The sequence below is a fragment of the Oncorhynchus keta genome, chromosome 12 (genome assembly GCF_023373465.1).
Source record: "Oncorhynchus keta strain PuntledgeMale-10-30-2019 chromosome 12, Oket_V2, whole genome shotgun sequence".
Lineage (NCBI taxonomy): Eukaryota > Metazoa > Chordata > Actinopteri > Salmoniformes > Salmonidae > Oncorhynchus > Oncorhynchus keta.
Genome location: NC_068432.1, coordinates 48,171,924 through 48,192,587, shown reverse-complemented (window position 1 = coordinate 48,192,587; position 20,664 = coordinate 48,171,924). Strand labels below are relative to the sequence as shown.

The 20,664-nt window shown below is 38.9% G+C and overlaps 1 protein-coding gene and 1 non-coding gene across 2 annotated transcripts; one reads left to right on the top strand and one right to left on the bottom strand.

The window, feature by feature from the left end:
* Positions 1-3,675: 3,675 nt before the first annotated feature.
* Positions 3,676-8,047, top strand: rx3 (retinal homeobox gene 3). Its single transcript, XM_035761637.1, has 3 exons — positions 3,676-4,222; positions 4,454-4,683; positions 6,136-8,047. The coding sequence occupies exons 1-3, from the start codon at positions 3,964-3,966 to the stop codon at positions 6,586-6,588; spliced, it is 942 nt and encodes a 313-aa protein (XP_035617530.1). The 5' UTR covers positions 3,676-3,963; the 3' UTR covers positions 6,589-8,047.
* Positions 8,048-13,447: 5,400 nt separating this feature from the next.
* On the bottom strand, positions 13,448-18,426 carry LOC118375131 (uncharacterized). The gene is made up of 3 exons (XR_008061328.1): positions 18,053-18,426; positions 17,222-17,496; positions 13,448-16,901 (listed from the first exon to the last, which is right to left on the bottom strand). It is a non-coding gene; the product is annotated as an uncharacterized LOC118375131 (transcript).
* Between the last annotated feature and the right edge of the window lie 2,238 nt (positions 18,427-20,664).

Sequence of the window (20,664 nt, the reverse complement as noted above, 5' to 3'; positions counted from 1 at the left end):
AAAAGACCTGAGACTGGGACGGAGATTTGTCTTCCAATGATCCAAAACATAAAGCAAAATCTACAATGGAATGGTTAAAAAATAAACATATCCAGGTGTTAGAATGGCCAAGTCAAAGTCCAGACCTGAATCCAATCGAGAATCTGTGGAAAGAACTGAAAACTGCTGTTCACAAATGCTCTCCATCCAACCTCACTGAGCTCGAGCTGTTTTGCAAGGAGGAATGGGAAACAATTTCAGTCTCTCGATGTGCAAAACGTATAGAGACATACCCCAAGCGACTTACAGCTGTAATCGCAGCAAAAGGTGGCGCTACAAAGTATTAACTTAAGGGGGCTGAATAATTTTGCACTGTCCAATTTTTCTGTTTTTGATTTGTTTAAAAAGTTTGAAATATCCAATAAATGTCGTTCCACTTCATGATTGTGTCCCACTTGTTGTTGATTCTTCACAAAAAAATACAGTTTTATATCTTTATGTTTGAAGCCTGAAATGTGGCAAAAGGTTGCAAAGTTCAAGGGGGCCGAATACTTTTGCAAGGCACTGTATAACAGACAGAAATCGAAAGAAACTCTAGATTAGATTTTAAATATGTGAATTAGACTTGCACACTATCAGAGGCTGAATAAAGGAATGGGTTTTCAATTCATTTGAGATTATTTAGCAACTGTTGTTAGGGTAGGTTAGTTCGGGTGAAGAATCCCTCCATGTTGTGAGTTTCACGTGAGTTCAATGTTCAGAATGCCTTGGATTCAGAATGCCTCGGATTCTGAACATTGTGACCATGGTGCTTGCCTACGGAGCTGTGAGGGGAACGGCACCTCAGTACCTCCAGGCTCTGATCAGGCCCTACACCCAAACAAGGGCACTGCGTTCATCCACCTCTGGCCTGCTCGCCTCCCTACCACTGAGGAAGTACAGTTCCCGCTCAGCCCAGTCAAAACTGTTCGCTGCTCTGGCCCCCCAATGGTGGAACAAACTCCCTCACGACGCCAGGACAGCGGAGTCAATCACCACCTTCCGGAGACACCTGAAACCCCACCTCTTTAAGGAATACCTAGGATAGGATAAAGTAATCCTTCTCACCCCCCTTAAAGGATTTAGATGCACTATTGTAAAGTGGCTGTTCCACTGGATGTCATAAGGTGAATGCACCAATTTGTAAGTCGCTCTGGATAAGAGCGTCTGCTAAATGACTTAAATGTAAATGTAATGGATTCAGAATGCCTTGGATTCAGAATGCTTTGGATTCAGAATGCCTCGGATTCAGAATGCCTTGGATTCAGTATGCCGGGTTGGGAATGTTCTGGTAAAACATTAGCAGTTAATAGGATGAAGGTTGCCAAGGAGGTTGTCCCACCTCATCAGGTTAACTGCTTATGTCAGACTCTCAAATGATTTGGATTGGACTCAGTTAGCTAGAAAACTAGACAAGACAAGTTGCGTTCAAGTTTCCCCAGAAGGTTAGAGTTATATAGGGGGAATGGAAGACATATTTTCTGTATCTTGATGAAATCATATAGCCAGTATTTTATTTTAGAAACCCACACATCACATATTCCTCATTAGAGTAGTTGGAACCTCCTCAAAGGTGTGAGAATAAATCATCACATACTTTTTACTAGTGTGAGCCAGCTAGATGACTGCTTTTCAACAGACAGAGCAATTTCAAAGCCAAAGGCACAACAATGTCAAAGCTGAAGGCACAACAATGTCAAAGCCAAAGACACAACCATGTCAAAGGTACAATAACAGCAAATAAAAACTTTTCTATATAATATCCAGCTATCAAATTGCTCTTACGGTTGTCAAGGCCAAGGATCAATAGACTCATTGAGGATTTTTTAAATTAAATTGAAATGCTTGACATTCATTTACTAAATGGACTTGAACAATGTTGCCCCCCCAGCCCTGGATATGGTAATTAATATTGTGAACTACACATATGGTAATGACTCAAGAGTCCAATAACCCTTTTATATCCAACATGCATCCCCTAATTGTAACTAAAACATATATTTAAGTTACAAGCCTGTGTTGTAAATGACAAGCTACAGTAGCTCGTGACTGCAAGTTCCCAGCACACTAGATCCATCTCTCCTTGTGCAGTGCTTACCAGACTCTTTAGCAAACAGAGGATAATGTTACCTTCTGCAATTAGGAAAAGCTAAATAGTTTTAAGGGTTTTACCTCTTTAGAGAAAGAAAAAAACAAATCCCCTTAATCAGCATGTGGGCCGGGGATTACCAAACTGCTGTCAATCTTTGTTTAGTGTTAATTACACATATCCCCCACAATATTGAGGAAGTTAAGACATTTTATTTGCACCTCAATGGCAGGCCCACTGGGCCACTGGGCTAAACTAAGGTCTGTATGGTTAACCTCTCACATAATAAGGTTATATACTGTATAGGCCTAAAGATGTAACGATGTAACTACGGTGTGAACTATGACCTCTCAAGTGGTTAGTTAATGGAGCAGAAACTGTCGTGGCTTTCTTGTTCACAGATAATAGGCTACAACCGGCTTACACAGGCCACTCAACTCATTCAACACATTCAACCCAACTTGAAATATGTCCAATTATCAAGATAACTGGCTGTAGCCTAACATGGATAACACTTATAGCTGTTGCTAATCACATATTATATTATTGTGTGTTTTGGTTGCCAGGTTTATCAACTAATTAATAGAATTTAAAAAAGAGCATTAATTCAATAAAATAACTGGACAATTGAGCAAACACATGTATTTATTTCTTATTTATGTATTTAACTAAATAAAAAAATGACATAAAACAACTAGGCCTATTTTCAAGTTTTTAAAAAAGGACGACGTTTATTTTTTTAAACATTAAAGTATTGGGAGGTGGACGTGTAGACTTCCTCTCTGAGAAAACATGTAATACGCCAATAGGCCTATCGATAACGATTGAACTATTTCAACTATTTTATACGTAGGTCCTAGGCCTGTTCATTAAACAAAAGAGCACATGACTTGTCTTTTTTTGCAATAATATCATTATCTCCTAAATGTCTGATTTGGTCACTTGTTTTGATAATAATCTATTCACCCTTTGATTAAGACACCCGTCAAACATTAATCTGGCATCTTGTAATCCTACTGAACATCTTGTAATTATAATTTTGTTCTCTGACTACCTTAAGCCATAATCTCTTACCCAACCTGCTCCTTTTACAGGCCATCATGAGCATGGCCTGTAAATTCCAAATGACACCCTATCCCCGGCCTACATAGTTCTTTACTTTTGAACAGCGCTCTTTGGGCCAATGGCCAAAAGTAGTGCACCATATAATGGAATAAGGAAAAGGGTGGTATTTGGGACACAAACCATGACATCTGGAGATATGGTTTTAAGATTTATGTAAGGCGGTTTATAAACCAACACTGACTGACTGACAGGCAGGCAGGGCAGAAGACTTGTCTTGGGGAGGGGTTAGTGGCCTAGCTCAGCATTGGTGCATTGGTTCAATGGGGACAATGTAGTTACCCCTAAACCCATGGCTGGGGAAAATCTAACATGACAACCCCCCTTTTACGTGTCTTGGTGGGGAGGTGGGGGCTGTCACATGGGCAGAGTGAAGGGGGTCTTACCATAAGGAGTACTTTATAAACCCCAGAAGATACAGCCTCCTCTATGAGACAAGACCACTACTGGAGTGTCAGCTAGTAGACTAACAGGTGCCTCTACTACTCAGATGCGACGGATGCTTACTAACGCAGATTTTTTTTCAATTCGATTTTAGATTTTTATTTCAACAAAACAACCGGAATTGTTGTTTCAATCTATTTAACATTTAGTGTTTCATTATATAAAAACATTTTGCTATTAATTCTGAACACTTAAAACTTTGTTTTAAAAGTACATGTCTCTTGAGTTTAGGCTACATTTGTTAATCAGTGTCATTTCAATTTAGTTTGAGATTATTATTTGTTCATCAAATGTGGCTACTTGGTTCAACTCCTGAAGTCATGGAAGAGCGCCTGTCACCTTCTGCGTGTTTCGTCCGGAACCCCGGCAATAACCATAACACCGCAGCAGCGAGGGTTCACAGTATTGAAGCAATATTGGGATTTAAAGACGAAAACATATATAATCAATCTGTCTCATACAATGGATCATCGGGGAAACTCGCCGAGCGGAGAGGGAACGGAATTATGTCATCCCTGAAGGAAGAACACAACACGGAACGTTTTGACAGTAAGTGACACTGCAATGTGTATTAACCCAGAGGCCTTGTTAAAAAGGTTATTCAAAATGGTTCAATCTTGATTGATTAAAAATGTTATTTTTCACACCAGTAGGCTATTTATTCCATGTTTATAAATATGTGCCAGTAGTTCTTTTGAATCAAATAGTAAAGAGTCACATATAAAGGCAAATACACTTTTAGAAGTTCATATATTGATCTAGCCTATAATGTGTTTTTAGGTGTCTGCTGCAGCAGTTCGGGGGCATCTGTTAGTCCTGATTTACCTGACGGGGAGGATAAACTGTCCGATGATGATAACCCAAAGAAAAAGCACCGGCGCAACAGGACTACGTTCACAACCTTTCAGCTGCATGAGCTGGAGAGAGCGTTCGAGAAGTCGCACTATCCTGACGTCTACAGCAGAGAGGAGCTCGCGATGAAAGTGAATCTTCCGGAGGTTCGAGTGCAGGTAATATGAGCCAACTTGACAGACTCGTTACAGTGGTAATGATGTTCGATTCTGTCTTTAAAAGAAAACAGAAAGTTAGATTTTATTACGGGGCTCAACTGAATTTCCAATATTCCACAATACCTTTCTCTTATTTGTGGGACATTAATTTATGATTCTCAAATCATATTTTTTTGAATGCGTGGCTCATGAAATAAGCATTAATTGCCTGGACTTTGAATAGTCAGCTTTTTACAATTAGGCCTGTACAACAATAATGTCATTATTAGGCATAATTCCTCAATTCAAAGTCCCACTTCAGTTTATTAACTTATAGGTAATGTACTTAGTCAACTGTCACATATTAGTAAGTATAGGCTACTTGGATATTAACCGCTGGATATTTGATGATGATAGACCGTTAATTGTTATTTTAAACGTTTGTATTTGAAACTAGCATCACATAGGATGTTATCAATTGAAAATGTATTCAAGTGGTCTAATATAACTCGTTAAATTATGTAAAAATGTGTTAATTTATCTTAAAACGTCTCATTTAGTTTAGGTCCTATATACTTTTTAAAATAGGCTAAATGACGTTCTCTTATTAAGCATTTCACTATCATCGCGAATTCTCAATTTATTTAAAACATGTAGCCATCAATATATATATATATATATATATATATATATATATATATATATATATATATATATATATATATATATATATATATATATTTGTTCATATTTTCAGTTAGTCATATCAAGCAATTCAATTTTAAAAAATTCAACATTATTTTGATTATGAACGCGATTTTTTCTCTCGATAAAATGTCCAATATGTATTAATGACATGACAATAACTCATTTATTACACCAAGGAGGACACTCAACATTAATATTCAATATGTTTTCCCATTATAGATATTAAATGCAAATAAACTCTTTCTCAAATAGCCAAACAAAGTTTTACTTCATGTTTGGAGAATTAGGCAATTGAGTTTATTTGATTTGACACGGGAATTTTTTTTGGAAGATGACAAGTTTTGACAAAGGGTGAATCTCAGTAGATAAGCTCCCTGATTGACTGATTTTCTTTCATCTTTCCTACAGCTGTGTTATCATTGATAGGGTTAAATGTAGGCTATTTCAATATTGTCATGATTTGTTCAAAATGGCCCTGAAATCCTGTTTTAGCATGAAATCATCCTTTCCCGTTCTCATAATATTGAACTTCAGAATGTTCCAGAATGACTGATCAGAATGTTGTGTGGTTCCAGAATGACTGATCAGAATGTTGTGTTTCCAGAATGTCTAATCAGAATGTTGTGTGGTTCCAGAATAACTGATCATAATGTGTGAGTTCTAGAAGATCTAATTTTGAATTTAGTAATGATCCAGAATGTCTAATCAGAATGTTGTTATGATTCTAAAATGTCTAATCAGAATGTTGTGATGCTTCCATCTCAGGTGTGGTTCCAGAACCGTCGGGCCAAGTGGCGTCGCCAGGAGAAGCTGGAGGTGAGTTCCATTAAGCTCCAGGACACCTCCTCTCTCCTGTCCTTCAGCCGCTCCCCTTCCCAGTCCTTGGGCTCCGGACTGCAGCTGGAGCCATGGCTCAGCACTGCCATCACCTCCACCCCACTGCAGTCCCTACCCGGCTTCATTACCAGCTCCTCTCAGGGCCTCCCAGGACCCTCCAGCTACTCCCCTCCAGCCTTCCTCAACTCCCCCAGTTTTGGACACCATAACCTGCCTCACATTGGTTCTACGCGCCCTCTTCCTCCACCCCCATACCAGTGCGCCGTGGCTGGGTACATGGACAAGTTAGTCATGGAAGAGACGGATCCTCGTAATTCTAGTATTGCGTCTCTGAGAATGAAGGCTAAGGAGCATATTCAGTCTATAGGGAAGACATGGTGAGGATGGATGGATGCTGTCTGCATCCCTCTGACTGGGGCCAACACTTTAAAGACTACTACTTCATGCAGTGCTGCTGCTCTAGTCTGTGGACATGGAAGTTCACTGTGCTAGAGGACTAGAGGACTCCACAAGATTATTGTTTCTTCTTCAGTGGTTTACGTCATCGTCCCAGTCAGTGTTTTTTTTGTGAATTCTCAGTATTGGAGGAGGAACAACCATATGTCTAATTTCAGATGTTCACATTTTATAATGAACTTTAACTGTCAGTGTTATGCTTGGATTCACCAAGATCCATCCAGTCTGCTTTTAATGAAGAATGAATGACGCCATTCAGGAGAAAGTAGAACATTGAAATGTTTGTCTATGTTGCTCGCAACCTGCTTTCCTTGTCATTATTTCCATCCCTATTTGAACAATTCTCTTCTGTTATTCTGCTAAGACAATCCCATCCCAGGGTCAATGTATGTATTGTTGTTTACCAACCCTTATTTTAGGTACCTTTCGTTCAGTATTTTTCCATTTTGTGCTGCTGACTTTACAAACGAACAAATGTCAATTTGCTGTAATTAGTTTCTCTCTGTACGTGAATGATGTTATGGAAATAAACCTGTATATTTACATCAACCCTCCAGGCTGACAATGTTCAAACTCATCCTTCTTTCATTAATTGTCAAGCCTGAAAAGCCATATTTAAGTAATACTACCCGGGTAGGTGTGGTATAATGCCAATATACCACTGCTAAGAGCCGTGGTATATTATCATTATATCACAAAGATAATATACAATATAACTCCTGTCTTTTCAAAGAGGTTTGTTTTTACTCAATACTTTCACTTTTTAGAAAACAGGTGGTTCTATACTGCCAATTGAAATCACAAATCACAGAGTAGAACACGTGAATGTGGTGTCTGGTTCCCTCCAGTGGACATTAGTCTTATGACGGGTGGGAAGTGAGCTGGCAATCGCAGAATCTATGGCTATCAAATCCGAGATGCCATCGCCTGCTGTTGTACACTTGAGCAAGGCACTTAACCCCCCACTACAACAGGTGTCCAGAGTGGCAGCCCCCTTGACCTCTCTAAAACCACCTGTGTATGTGTGTCTTTCGGAAGGGTTGAGTTAAAAGAAGAAGTTAAATTTCATTTGGACCTTGTGTGCAATTGGTCAATAAAGTCATGTGAATCTTTAGCGGCAAGCCAATACAATTGAAACTCGCCAAGTCAGCTCTTAAGACTCAACTTCCACTTGAGTCAAATGTATACTTTTAATTTCCCATCACAATCAACGCATGACCAAGTGAAAATTCTACTTCCAGAGCCTTCCGAAAGTATTCAACACCCTTGACTTTTACCACATTTTGTTGTGTTACATCCTGACAATTTGTGTCACTAATCTTCACACAATATCCCATGATGTCAAAGTAGATTTTTTAAATTAAAAATAAAAAGCTGAAATGTCTTGAGTCAATAAGTATTCAACCCCTTTGTTATGGCAAGCCTAAATACGTTCAGGAGTAAAAATGTGCTTAACAAGTCACATAATAAGTTGCATGGACTCACTGTCTGTGCAATAATAGTGGTTAACATTATTTTTTATGACTACCCCATCTCTGCACCCCACACATACAATTATCTGTAAAGTCCCTCAGTCGAGCACTGAATTTCAAGCACATATTCGACCACAAAGACCAGGGAAGTTTTCCAATGCCTGGCAAAGAAGGACACTGATTGTTAGATGGGTAAAAAAAAAGAGAGACAAAAACACTGAATATCCTTTTGAGCATGGTGAAGTTATTAATTAGGCTATGGATAAATGCACCCTGTCACTACAAAGATACAGGAGTCCTTCCTAACTCAGTTTCCGGAGAGGAAGGAACCACTCAGGCTTTTCACTATGATGCCAATTGCAATTTTAAAGCAGTTACAGAGTGATAGGAGTGATAGGAGATAGCTGAGGAGTGATAGGAGATAACTGAGGATGGATAAACAACGTTGTAGTTACTCCACAATACTAACCTAAATGACAGAGTGAAAAGAAGGAAGCCTGTACAGAATTTTAAAAACATTCCAAAACATGCATTCTGTTTGCAACAAGGCACTAAAGTAATACTGCAAAAAAATGTGGCAAAGAAATTTACTTTTTGTCTTGAATACAAAATGTTATGTTTGGGGCGAATCCAATACTGTGATATTAGTGTTAGTACGAACTGGGACCCATGAGCAGAGAAACACAGCAGGCAGAGGTACGGGTAAATCCAGAATATTTACGGAAGATCTTCATAGCAAGAACACTGAACAAAACATGAGACCTGAGCAACTGACCCAGTCCACAGAGGAACCTAAATAGTCATCCATCAGGTGATACCAATAGACCAATGAGGGTCGCCTGGACACCAGATGTAACCCAAGGGTGCTCTCCAGTGGCAACCTCAAGGTAGTACACTCACGGGAGAAGACCTGACCTGTGGTACACATGACTGAGTAGCACTCTCCATATTTTCAAGCATGGTGGTGGCTGCATCATGTTATTGGTATGCTTGTCATCGATGAAGACCAGGGAGGTTTTTTTAAATGAAAACAAACGGAATAGAGCTAAGCATAGGCAAAATCCTGGAGGGAAACCTGGTTCAGTCTGCTTTCCAACAGACACTGGATGACTAAGTCACCTTTCAGCAGGACAATAACCTAAAACACAAGGACAAATCTACACTGGAGTTGCTCAGCAAGACAACAGTGAATGTTCCCGTGTGGCCTAGTTACACTTTTGACTTAAATTGGCTTGAAAATCTATGGCAAGACTTGAAAATGTCTGTCTAGCAATGATCAACAACAAACTGGACAGAGCTTGAAGAATTTAAAAAAGAATGATGGGCAAATATTGTACAATCCAGGTGTACAAAGCTCTTAGCGATTTACCCCCAAAAGACTCATTGCTGGATTCGCTGCCAAAGGTGATTCTACCATGTATTGGTTGAATATTTGTATTTTTCATTAACTTTTTGTTCGAATTTTTCTTCCACTTTGGCATAACAGAGTATTTTGTGTATATATTTGTTTTTTTAATGACAATTACATCAATTTTAATGCAACTTTGTAATGCAATAAAATGTTTTATTGAGTTACAAAGTGTAACTAGAAATTAGATTTCACTTCTAAAAGAATGCAGCAGTCCTTGAATTAGTCATTTCCTCCACATTTAGGACAGTAAACATTATCGCTTCCAGACTCTTACTACTTCTAGAGTGGTGATTTGTACTTCTATTATCCACTATCTACTATTGTCTACTATCTACTATTATCTTCAAGTATCTACTATTATCTACAATAATCTACTATTATCTACTACTATCCACTATTATCTACTATCTACTATTTATTATTATCTACTATGATCTACTATCTACTTGTATCTACTATTTACTATTATCTACTGATATCTACTAATACCTACTATTATCTACTGATATCTACTATTATCTACTATCTACTATCTACTATTATCTACTACTATCTACTATCTATTATTATCTACTACTATCAACTATCTACTATTATCTACTACTATCTATTATCTACTACAATCTACTATTATCTACTACTATCTATTATCTACTACTATCTATTATCTACTACTATCTACTATCTACGATCTACTATTATCTACTACTATCTATTATCTACTACTATCTACTATCTACTATTATATACAACTATCTACTATCTACTATTATCTACTACTATCTACTATATACTATTATCTATTACTATCTACTATGATCTACTACTATCTACTATTAACTACTACTATCTATTACCTACTACTATCTACTATCTATTATTATCTACTACTATCTATTATCTACTACTCTCTACTATCTACTATCTACTATTATCTACTACTATCTACTATCTATTATTATCTACTACTATCTACTATCTATTATTATCTACTACTATCTATTATCTACTACAATCTACTATCTACTATCTACTATTATCTACTACTCTCTACTATCTCCTATTATCTACTACCATCTATTATCTACTACAATCTACTATCTACTATCTACTATTATCTACTACTCTCTACTATCTCCTATTATCTACTACTATCTATTATCTACTACTATCTACTATCTACTATTATCTACTACTATCTACTATCTACTATTATCTACTATCTACTACTATCTATTATCTACTACTATCTACTATCTACTATTATCTACTATCTACTACTATCTATTATCTACTACTATCTATTATCTACTACTATCTATTATCTACTACTATCTACTACTATCTATTATCTACTACTATCTACTATTTATTATTATCTACTACTATCTATTATCTACTACTCTCTACTATCTACTATCTACTATTATCTACTACTATCTACTATCTATTATTATCTACTACTATCTACTATCTATTATTATCTACTACTATCTATTATCTACTACAATCTACTATCTACTATCTACTATTATCTACTACTCTCTACTATCTCCTATTATCTACTACCATCTATTATCTACTACAATCTACTATCTACTATCTACTATTATCTACTACTCAAATCAAATCAAATTTATTTATATAGCTATCTATATCTCAAAGTGCTGTACAGAAACCCAGCCTAAAACCCCAAACAGCAAACAATGCAGGTTAAAAGCACGGTGGCTCTCCCTACTAAGAAACTAGAGAGGAACCGGGCTATGTGGGGTGGCCAGTCCTCTTCTGGCTATTTATAACAGAACATACCAAGATGTTCAAATGTTCATCCAGCATGGTCTAATAATAAGGCTAAACTGGAGCAGCAGCAGTCAGGTGGAATATCATGTCAGGTATCTACTGTCCTAGGGCTCAGGTCCTCCGAGAGAGAGAAAGAAAGAGAGAATTAGATATGTGGGGTGGCCAGTCCTCTTTGGCTGTGCCGGGTGGAGATTATAACAGAACGTGGCCAAGATGTTCATGTTCTAAATGACCAGCATGGTTGAATAATAGTAAGGCAGAACTAAACTGGAGCAGGAGCATGGCCAGGTGGACTGGGGACAGCAAGGAGTCATCATGTCAGGTAGTCCTGGGGCATGGTCTAGGGCTCAGGTCTAGAGAGAGAAAGAAAGAGAGAAGTAGAGAATTAGAGAACTAGATTCACACAGGACACCGAATAGGACAGGAGAAGTCTAGATATAACAAACTGACCCTATCTACTAGCATAAATCTAGGCTGAGACAGGAGGGGTCAGGAGACACTGTGGCCCCATCCGATCTAAAGCACAGCCCCCACACCACTAGAGGGATATCTTCAACCACCAACTTACCATCCTGATTAGCCCACAAAGATCTACTATCTACTAATCTACTGACGCACCCCCCCAGGGACGGCACGAGAGAGCCCCAGCAAGCCATGACTCAGCCCCGTAACTACTACCGGCCAGGCAGAGACAGCAAGGGCGGTTCGTTGCTCCAGAGCCTTTCTACCTTCCCATCTGGGCCAGACTACACTAATCTATGACCCACTATCTACTAAAGGTCCGAGTACTATTATCTATAGGAGAAAGCCCTGCCTCCAGCTGTTTGCTTAGAAATTCTAGGGACAATTATCTATCTACGTGTAGGTATGTACTCAGAGAGGTAGGTAGGAGCTACTTTGTAGGTTAGCAGTAAAACCTAAATCAGCCCTTGCTTTGACAGGAAGCCAGTGTAGAGAGGCTAGCACTAATATGATCAAATTTTTTGGTTCTAGTCAGGATTCTACTATCTAACTGAAGTTTATTTAGTGCTATCCGGGTAGCCGGAAAATAGAGCTTGCAGTAGTCTAACCTAGAAGTGACAAAAGCATGGATTAATTTTTCTATCATTTTGGACAGAAAGTTTCTGATTTTTGCAATGTTACTATGGAAAAAAGCTCTCTACTCTCTACTATCTCCTATTATCTACTACTATCTATTATCTACTACTATCTACTATCTACTATTATCTACTATCTACTACTATCTATTATCTACTACTATCTATTATCTACTACTATCTATTATATACTACTATCTACTACTATCTATTATCTACTACTATCTACTATTTATTATTATCTACTACTATCTATTATCTACTACTATCTATTATCTACTACTATCTACTATATACTATTATCTGCTACTATCTACTATCTATTATTATCTACTACTATCTACTATCTACTATTATCTACTACTATCTACTATTTATTATTACCTACTACTATCTATTATCTACTACTATCTACTACTATATATTATCTACTACTATCTACTAGCTATTATTATCTACTACTATCTACTATCTACTATTATCTACTACTATCTACTATCTATTATCATCTACTACTATCTATTATTATCTACTATATACTATCTACTATCTACTATTATCTACTACTATCTACTATTATCTACTATCTACTATTATCTACTACTATCTATTATCTATTGTTATCTACTATTATCTACTACTATCTACTATCTACTATTATCTACTACGATCTACTATCTATTATTATCTACTATACTATCTAATACTATCTACTATTATCTACTATAATCTAATATTTACTAGTATCTACTATTATCAAATCAAATCAAATCCAAGTTTATTTGTCATGTGCACAGAAAACAACCTTACAGTGAAATGCTTACTTACAGGCTCTAACCAATAGTGCGGGGAAAAAAGGCATGTGTGTGTGTGTAGGTAAGTAAAGAAATAAAACAACTACTATACAGTGATATCTGCTATTATCTACTATCTACTATTATCTCCTATTATTGTAACGGGTGCCGTCGTCTGATGAGGAGGAATCGGACCAAAGCGCAGCGTGGTGAGTGTTCATGACTTTTATTGATCTGATCACATAAACAAAAATAACAAAGTGAATAAGGAAACCGAAACAGTCCTGTCAGGGGCAGAAAACACTAAACACTAAACAATAACTACCCACAAAACATAGGTGGGGAAAAAGCTACCTAAGTATGGTTCCCAATCAGAGACAATGATAGTCAGCTGTCCCTGATTGAGAACCATACCCGGCCAAAACAAAGAAATACAAAACATAGAAAAAGGAACATAGAATGCCCACCCAAATCACACCCTGACCAAACCAAAATAGAGACATAAGAAGCTCTCCAAGGTCAGGGTGTGACAATTATATACTATCTACTATTATCTACTATGATCTACTGTCTTCTATTATCTACTGTGATCTACTATCTACTATGATCTACTATCTACTAATATCGACTATGATCTACTACAGTGGCATGCAAAAGTATTCACCCCGTTGGCATTTTTCCTATTTTGTTGCCTTACAACCTGGAATTAAAATAGATTTTTGGGGGGTTTGTATCATTTTATTTACACAACATGCCTACCACTTTGAAGATGCAAAATATTTGGGGTATGTCTCTATAAGCTTGGCACATCTAGCCACTGGGATTATTGCCCATTCTTCAAGGCAAAACTGCTCCAGCTCCTTCAAGTTGGATGGGTTCCGCTGGTGTACAGCAATCTTTAAATCATACCACAGATTCTCAATTGGATTGAGGTCTGGGCTTTGACTAGGCCATTCCAAGACATTTAGATGTCTCCCTTTAAACCACTCAAGTGTTTCTTTCGCAGTATGCTTAGGGTCATTGTCCTGCTGGAAGGTGAACCTCCACCCCAGTCTCAAATCTCTGGGAGACTGAAACAGGTTTCCCTCAAGAATTTCACTGTATTTAGCATCATCCATCATTCCTTCAATTCTGACCAGTTTACCAGTCCCTGCTGTTGAAAAACATCCCCACAGCATGATGCTGCCACCACCATGGTTCACTGGGGTTCACTGGGATGGGGTTCTCAGGGTGATGAGTGGTGTTGGGTTTGTGCCAGATGTATTTTCCTTGATGTCCAGAAAACTCCATTTTAGTCTCATCTGACCAGAGTACCTTCTTCCATATGTTTGGGAAGTCTCCCACAGGCCTTTTGGCGAACACCAAACGTGTTTGCTTATTTTTTTCTATAAGCAATGGCTTTTTTCTGGCCACACTTCCGTAAAGCCCAGCTCTGTGGAGTGTAAGGCTCAAAGTGGTCTTATGGACAGATACTCCAATCTTCGCTGTGGAGCTTTGCAGCTCCTTCAATGTTATCTTTGGTGTCTTTGTTGCCTCTATGATTAATGCCTACCTTACCTGGTCAGTGAGTTAGGAGAGCACCTTTGTCTTCATGGTGCCACTTGCTTGGTGGTGCCCCTTGCTTAGTGGTGTTGCAGACTCTGGGGCCCTTCAGAACAGGTATATATATATATATATATATATATATACTCAGATCAAGTGACAGATCATGTGACACTAAGATCGTACACAGGTGGACTTTATTTATCTATTTCTGTGACTTCTGAAGGTAATTGGTTGCACCAGATCTTATTTAGGGGCTTCATAACAAAGGGGGTGAATACATATGCACACACCACTTTTCCTTTTTTAATATTTTTTTAATATTTTGAAACAAGTTATTTTTTCCATTTCACTTCACCAATTTGGACTACTTTGTGTGTGTCCATTACATGAAATCCAAATAAAAATCCATTTAAATTACAGGTTGTATTGCAACCAAATTAGGAAAAACGCCAAAGGGGATGAATACTTTTGCAAGGCACTGTATCTACTATTATCCACTAATATCATCTACTATTATCTGTGACAAATGAGGGGAGAAAACAGACTGGAGAACAAGCCTGGTTTATGCCAACAGGATGCGCCTTAACCAAATGAAATTGTTCCAATTATGATTTCTCATTGTGAGAAAGTCTGGAGCAGATAATTGAGGCCATTGTTGTCAGGGGACAGCTGAGTAGAGAGGCATGAGTCCTTCCTTACACACTGTTTTACGTCCCAAATAGCATCCTATTTTCTATATGGTGCACTACATTTCCGATAGGGCTCTGGTCTAAAGTTGTGCACTATATAGGGAGTAGGGTGCCATTTGGAACGTAATGACTGTCTGTCTGCACATTATGCCTCACAAAGATCAGCTTGTCATTAGATTTATGTATTGCTGGCTCACTGAAAGATACAAGCCAGTATTTTGTCCTTTGTCAAAATGTAGCCTAATCGTAGTGATTGCCAAATTGTTGCCCGAAAACTTCTAACAGAAATTGAATAGTTTTAAGAACTAACTTCATTGATACTGAAGCTTATATTTTAAACTTTGAGTATCTTAGGTAGTTTAGAGAAATGTAAGGATGCATATCAGTTGTCTGATTTTAATATGGGATAGATAGATATACATTTTGTAAACATAACAAAAGATTATATAATTAAAAATGTCGTTATTAGAAAGTGGAATGAGGAACGCAGTCGTAACTGTGAACAGGCTCTGATGAGACGCTTGTCTGCCATCTTGTGGTGAATATGTTGCCTCTGCACTTCTTCGCCCGTTGTCAGTTGAAAATGAAGTACATACAGTACTATAGTAAATATACCTCCTAGAGTCGATTATCGAAGTAACATAATAAAAATCCCCATCAAAATACCGCCAGTTTAAGCTAGCGATATCTATTGTTTGTAACACGTTCACATCTGCGGTGAAAGGTGACAGAGATGCGGTGTTGGTCAGAGCACGAGACATCCCGAAAATGAGTCTTCTCATGAAAACGTCTGTAGCGTCCGAACGGTTTGACTGAACCTATGGGACTCATCTGAAGGTAACCAGTACATTAAAACTGTTTTATGGAAGTAAGGAGGTATAGACACTTCAAAACCTTATTCCTCATGATTTACTTTTGGACTGTCTTATTTGCCATTTATGAATGTGTCATTCAATGTGTTTTTATGGGTTATAGTAATAAAGGCGAAATTCTATATTTTATCAAATATTTTTTTGATATTTGTTTTGGATACCTCTGTATGGTTATGTGAAGGAACACCCAGATATCCACAATGCAGTTATCACAACAATTTCAGATTTATTCAATGTTCTTTACACATTGTTGTTGATGGGGGAATAGTATTTTGAAGGGGGGTAGTATTTTGAGGGGGATACAATAAATAGTAGATGACGTCATGTAATTATTATTAATTATGTTATTATATATCGTATCAAGTCAACTCTAATATAGGCTATATTGTTTTCAAAATATTGTGAACAGGTGCGCTGGATGCAACGACTCGAACTGAGTCTCCGAGGCGTGTAGTGCCGTTCATCATAGGACAGCTGCAGACTAGAGCTGACTGCCTGTCTTCAGTTGAAAATAGTGTTCTCCTTCATGTTGAAAGCCAATCGAATGAGGTCTGTCAGCTACGGAGAGGAAACGCAGAAATACAACAATGTAGCACTCATACCTGAACCACGTAAACCTGCAATAAAATATCATTACCGGTTTTAAATAATCAGTCTTCAAAAACATGCGTTTTTAAATAAAATAATTATACTTCATAAATATGTTGTTTCTACTAAACTCAAACATTAAGTTAAGAATGAAGTCAAACATGTATATTGTGATAAATAGCCTACTGGATATTAGGGGATGCGATGAATACATAGGCTACATACTATAAAGGGAAAGACCAGAGGAACAACGTTCACCTAATTGACACTAACCTCTCACCATTACTAACCTGTTTGAGGTATCGGTGTCTATCTGTCTCTTCCCACTTTGTGGTCTTGAGTACCCCCATTCGAGAGAGAACATGTTCCTGTCCCTGTCTCTGGGTCTGGTTCTGCCTCTTGTTCTCCAGTCCCCAGAGAGTCCTGATGAAGCCTTGCACCAGCTTGGTCGGCTGCACATATCTATCCAACAGCGTGTCTTCCTCTGAAGACGGTATATTGTCCCTGTTGCTGCTATCTTCTGATCCAGAGAGACTGTCAAGGCTTTTCTTCCCCATCAAGTGACCTAATAAAAAAGGTTTATACATAAAGAATGTACGGATGGACATTGAGGAAGAGTGAATATTGAAGTTAGTGTTCTTTTGAGTCCAATTCTGGTTTGGAGAGTAACACAATTCAACGCTGGGTTGTTATTTGAACAACCGATGTCCTGCGTCACAATGTCTTCGTTTGCTCTGAGCTTTCTCACCCAGGAACATTTCAACTAAACTTTTCACAGGAAATGTAACTTGCCCACCAAATAGAATACTCATTTTTCTGGGTAACCAAGGTGATTAATCAAAACAAAGGCAACATTCGGCTGTCCACATTAAGTCCTATTTTTTTTTTATATACATCAGCTCAACAATTCAATCAGAAAATTGTTACACCATTAAATATGATTTGTGCAGTGGTTTCCCATCGTTACATTTTATTTATTTATCTCGAAACAAACTTTTCATCTATCCAGCAGAATCTCAAAAACCGAAGTAGATCATAACAATAATAACACTTTGTAATTTTATTATAAATAATAATATATTATTCTGTAATATAAATAGCAACAATAATAGGTATCTTACCTACTGCCCAGTGATTCCCTCGTGGGAACACTTTTCCAATGGCTCCAGTATTCTCTGAACAATGCACCATACATAAAATTGATACCAATATAATAGCAATCGATAAGGAAGGTTTGTAGGTCCATGCATGACACAGGTCGCCCATTATATCGCAGAAAGAGGAGCAAGCGTTATAATAAGGTATTATAATCCTTATTGGCTGTATATCCGTCCAGTTGAAAAATTCCTAAACTAATGGTGGTCTTCCATAATCAGTTCATTTATATAATACCGCGACCGACCTTCAGGTTTATTGTCTTTGCGAAGTTATACGGGAGTGACTCCATAAGGACGATAGCTCTGAAGTAGGCGACGTTGAAAGTTAAATGCCTTTCCTGAGTGTTATACGTCAGAGATCCTTAAAAAAAAAGAAGAAAAATACACCCATGATGTTAAATGAAAATGTGACAAATTGTGATAACCTGCCATTACGAAACACGCCTGGATAATGTGTGTGTAGAGATTGCATTTGCACGTCAGCGTCATTTCATTAACATTGACGGGTTGTTTTTTCCTCTTTGCAGAGCCTGTATAGCCTGGGACATTCCAAGTGGCAACCTATTTCCTATATATTCCCTATAAGGGGTAGTGCACTATGTAGCAAATAGGGTGCCATTTGCGACAGTCTGCTATTAATAACAGGCAGTTAATTGCTTCCCCTTACAGCAGGTTATTAATTCATATTACTTATTACAGTTCTCCACTAGGCTGTGTGATGGTCAGTGTCATGCCCTGTGTTCTGGTGATCAGTTACAGTATGCCAGTTCTCCACTAGGCTGTGTGATGGTCAGTGTCATGCCCTGTGTTCTGGTGATCAGTTACAGTATGCCAGTTCTTCACTAGGCTGTGTGATGGCCAGTGTCATGCCCTGTGTTCTGGTGATCAGTTACAGTATGCCAGTTCTTCACTAGGCTGTGTGATGGCCAGTGTCATGCCCTGTGTTCTGGTGATCAGTTACAGTATGCCAGTTCTCCACTAGGCTGTGTGATGGCCAGTGTCATGCCCTGTGTTCTGGTGCAGTTACAGTATGCCAGTTCTCCACTAGGCTGTGTGATGGCCAGTGTCATGCCCTGTGTTCTGGTGATCAGTTACAGTATGCCAGTTCTCCACTAGGCTGTGTGATGGCCAGTGTCATGCCCTGTGTTCTGGTGATCAGTTACAGTATGCCAGTTCTCCACTAGGCTGTGTGATGGCCAGTGTCATGCCCTGTGTTCTGGTGATCAGTTACAGTATGCCAGTTCTCCACTAGGCTGTGTGATGGCCAGTGTCATGCCCTGTGTTCTGGTGATCAGTTACAGTATGCCAGTTCTCCACTAGGCTGTGTGATGGTCAGTGTCATGCCCTGTGTTCTGGTGATCAGTTACAGTATGCCAGTTCTCCACTAGGCTGTGTGATGGCCAGTGTCATGCCCTGTGTTCTGGTGATCAGTTACAGTATGCCAGTTCTCCACTAGGCTGTGTGATGGCCAGTGTCATGCCCTGTGTTCTGGTGATCAGTTACAGTATGCCAGTTCTTCACTAGGCTGTGTGATGGCCAGTGTCATGCCCTGTGTTCTGGTGATCAGTTACAGTATGCCAGTTCTCCACTAGGCTGTGTGATGGCCAGTGTCATGCCCTGTGTTCTGGTGATCAGTTACAGTATGCCAGTTCTTCACTAGGCTGTGTGATGGTCAGTGTCATGCTCTGTGTTCTGGTGATCAGTTACAGTATGCCAGTTCTCCACTAGGCTGTGTGATGGCCAGTGTCATGCCCTGTGTTCTGGTGATCAGTTACAGTATGCCAGTTCTTCACTAGGCTGTGTGATGGTCAGTGTCATGCCCTGTGTTCTGGTGATCAGTTACAGTATGCCCAGTGTCATGCCCTGTGTTCTGGTGATCAGTTACAGTATGCCAGTTCTCCACTAGGCTGTGTGATGGCCAGTGTCATGCCCTGTGTTCTGGTGATCAGTTACAGTATGCCAGTTCTCCACTAGGCTGTGTGATGGCCAGTGTCATGCCCTGTGTTCTGGTGATCAGTTACAGTATGCCAGTTCTTCACTAGGCTGTGTGATGGCCAGTGTCATGCCCTGTGTTCTGGTGATCAGTTACAGTATGCCAGTTCTTCACTAGGCTGTGTGATGGTCAGTGTCATGCCCTGTGTTCTGGTGATCAGTTACAGTATGCCAGTTCTCCACTAGGCTGTGTGATGGCCAGTGTCATGCCCTGTGTTCTGGTGATCAGTTACAGTATGCCAGTTCTCCACTAGGCTGTGTGATGGCCAGTGTCATGCCCTGTGTTCTGGTGATCAGTTACAGTATGCCAGTTCTCCACTAGGCTGTGTGATGGCCAGTGTCATGCCCTGTGTTCTGGTGATCAGTTACAGTATGCCAGTTCTGCACTAGGCTGTGTGATGGCCAGTGTCATGCCCTGTGTTCTGGTGATCAGTTACAGTATGCCAGTTCTCCACTAGGCTGTGTGATGGCCAGTGTCATGCCCTGTGTTCTGGTGATCAGTTACAGTATGCCAGTTCTTCACTAGGCTGTGTGATGGTCAGTGTCATGCCCTGTGTTCTGGTGATCAGTTACAGTATGCCAGT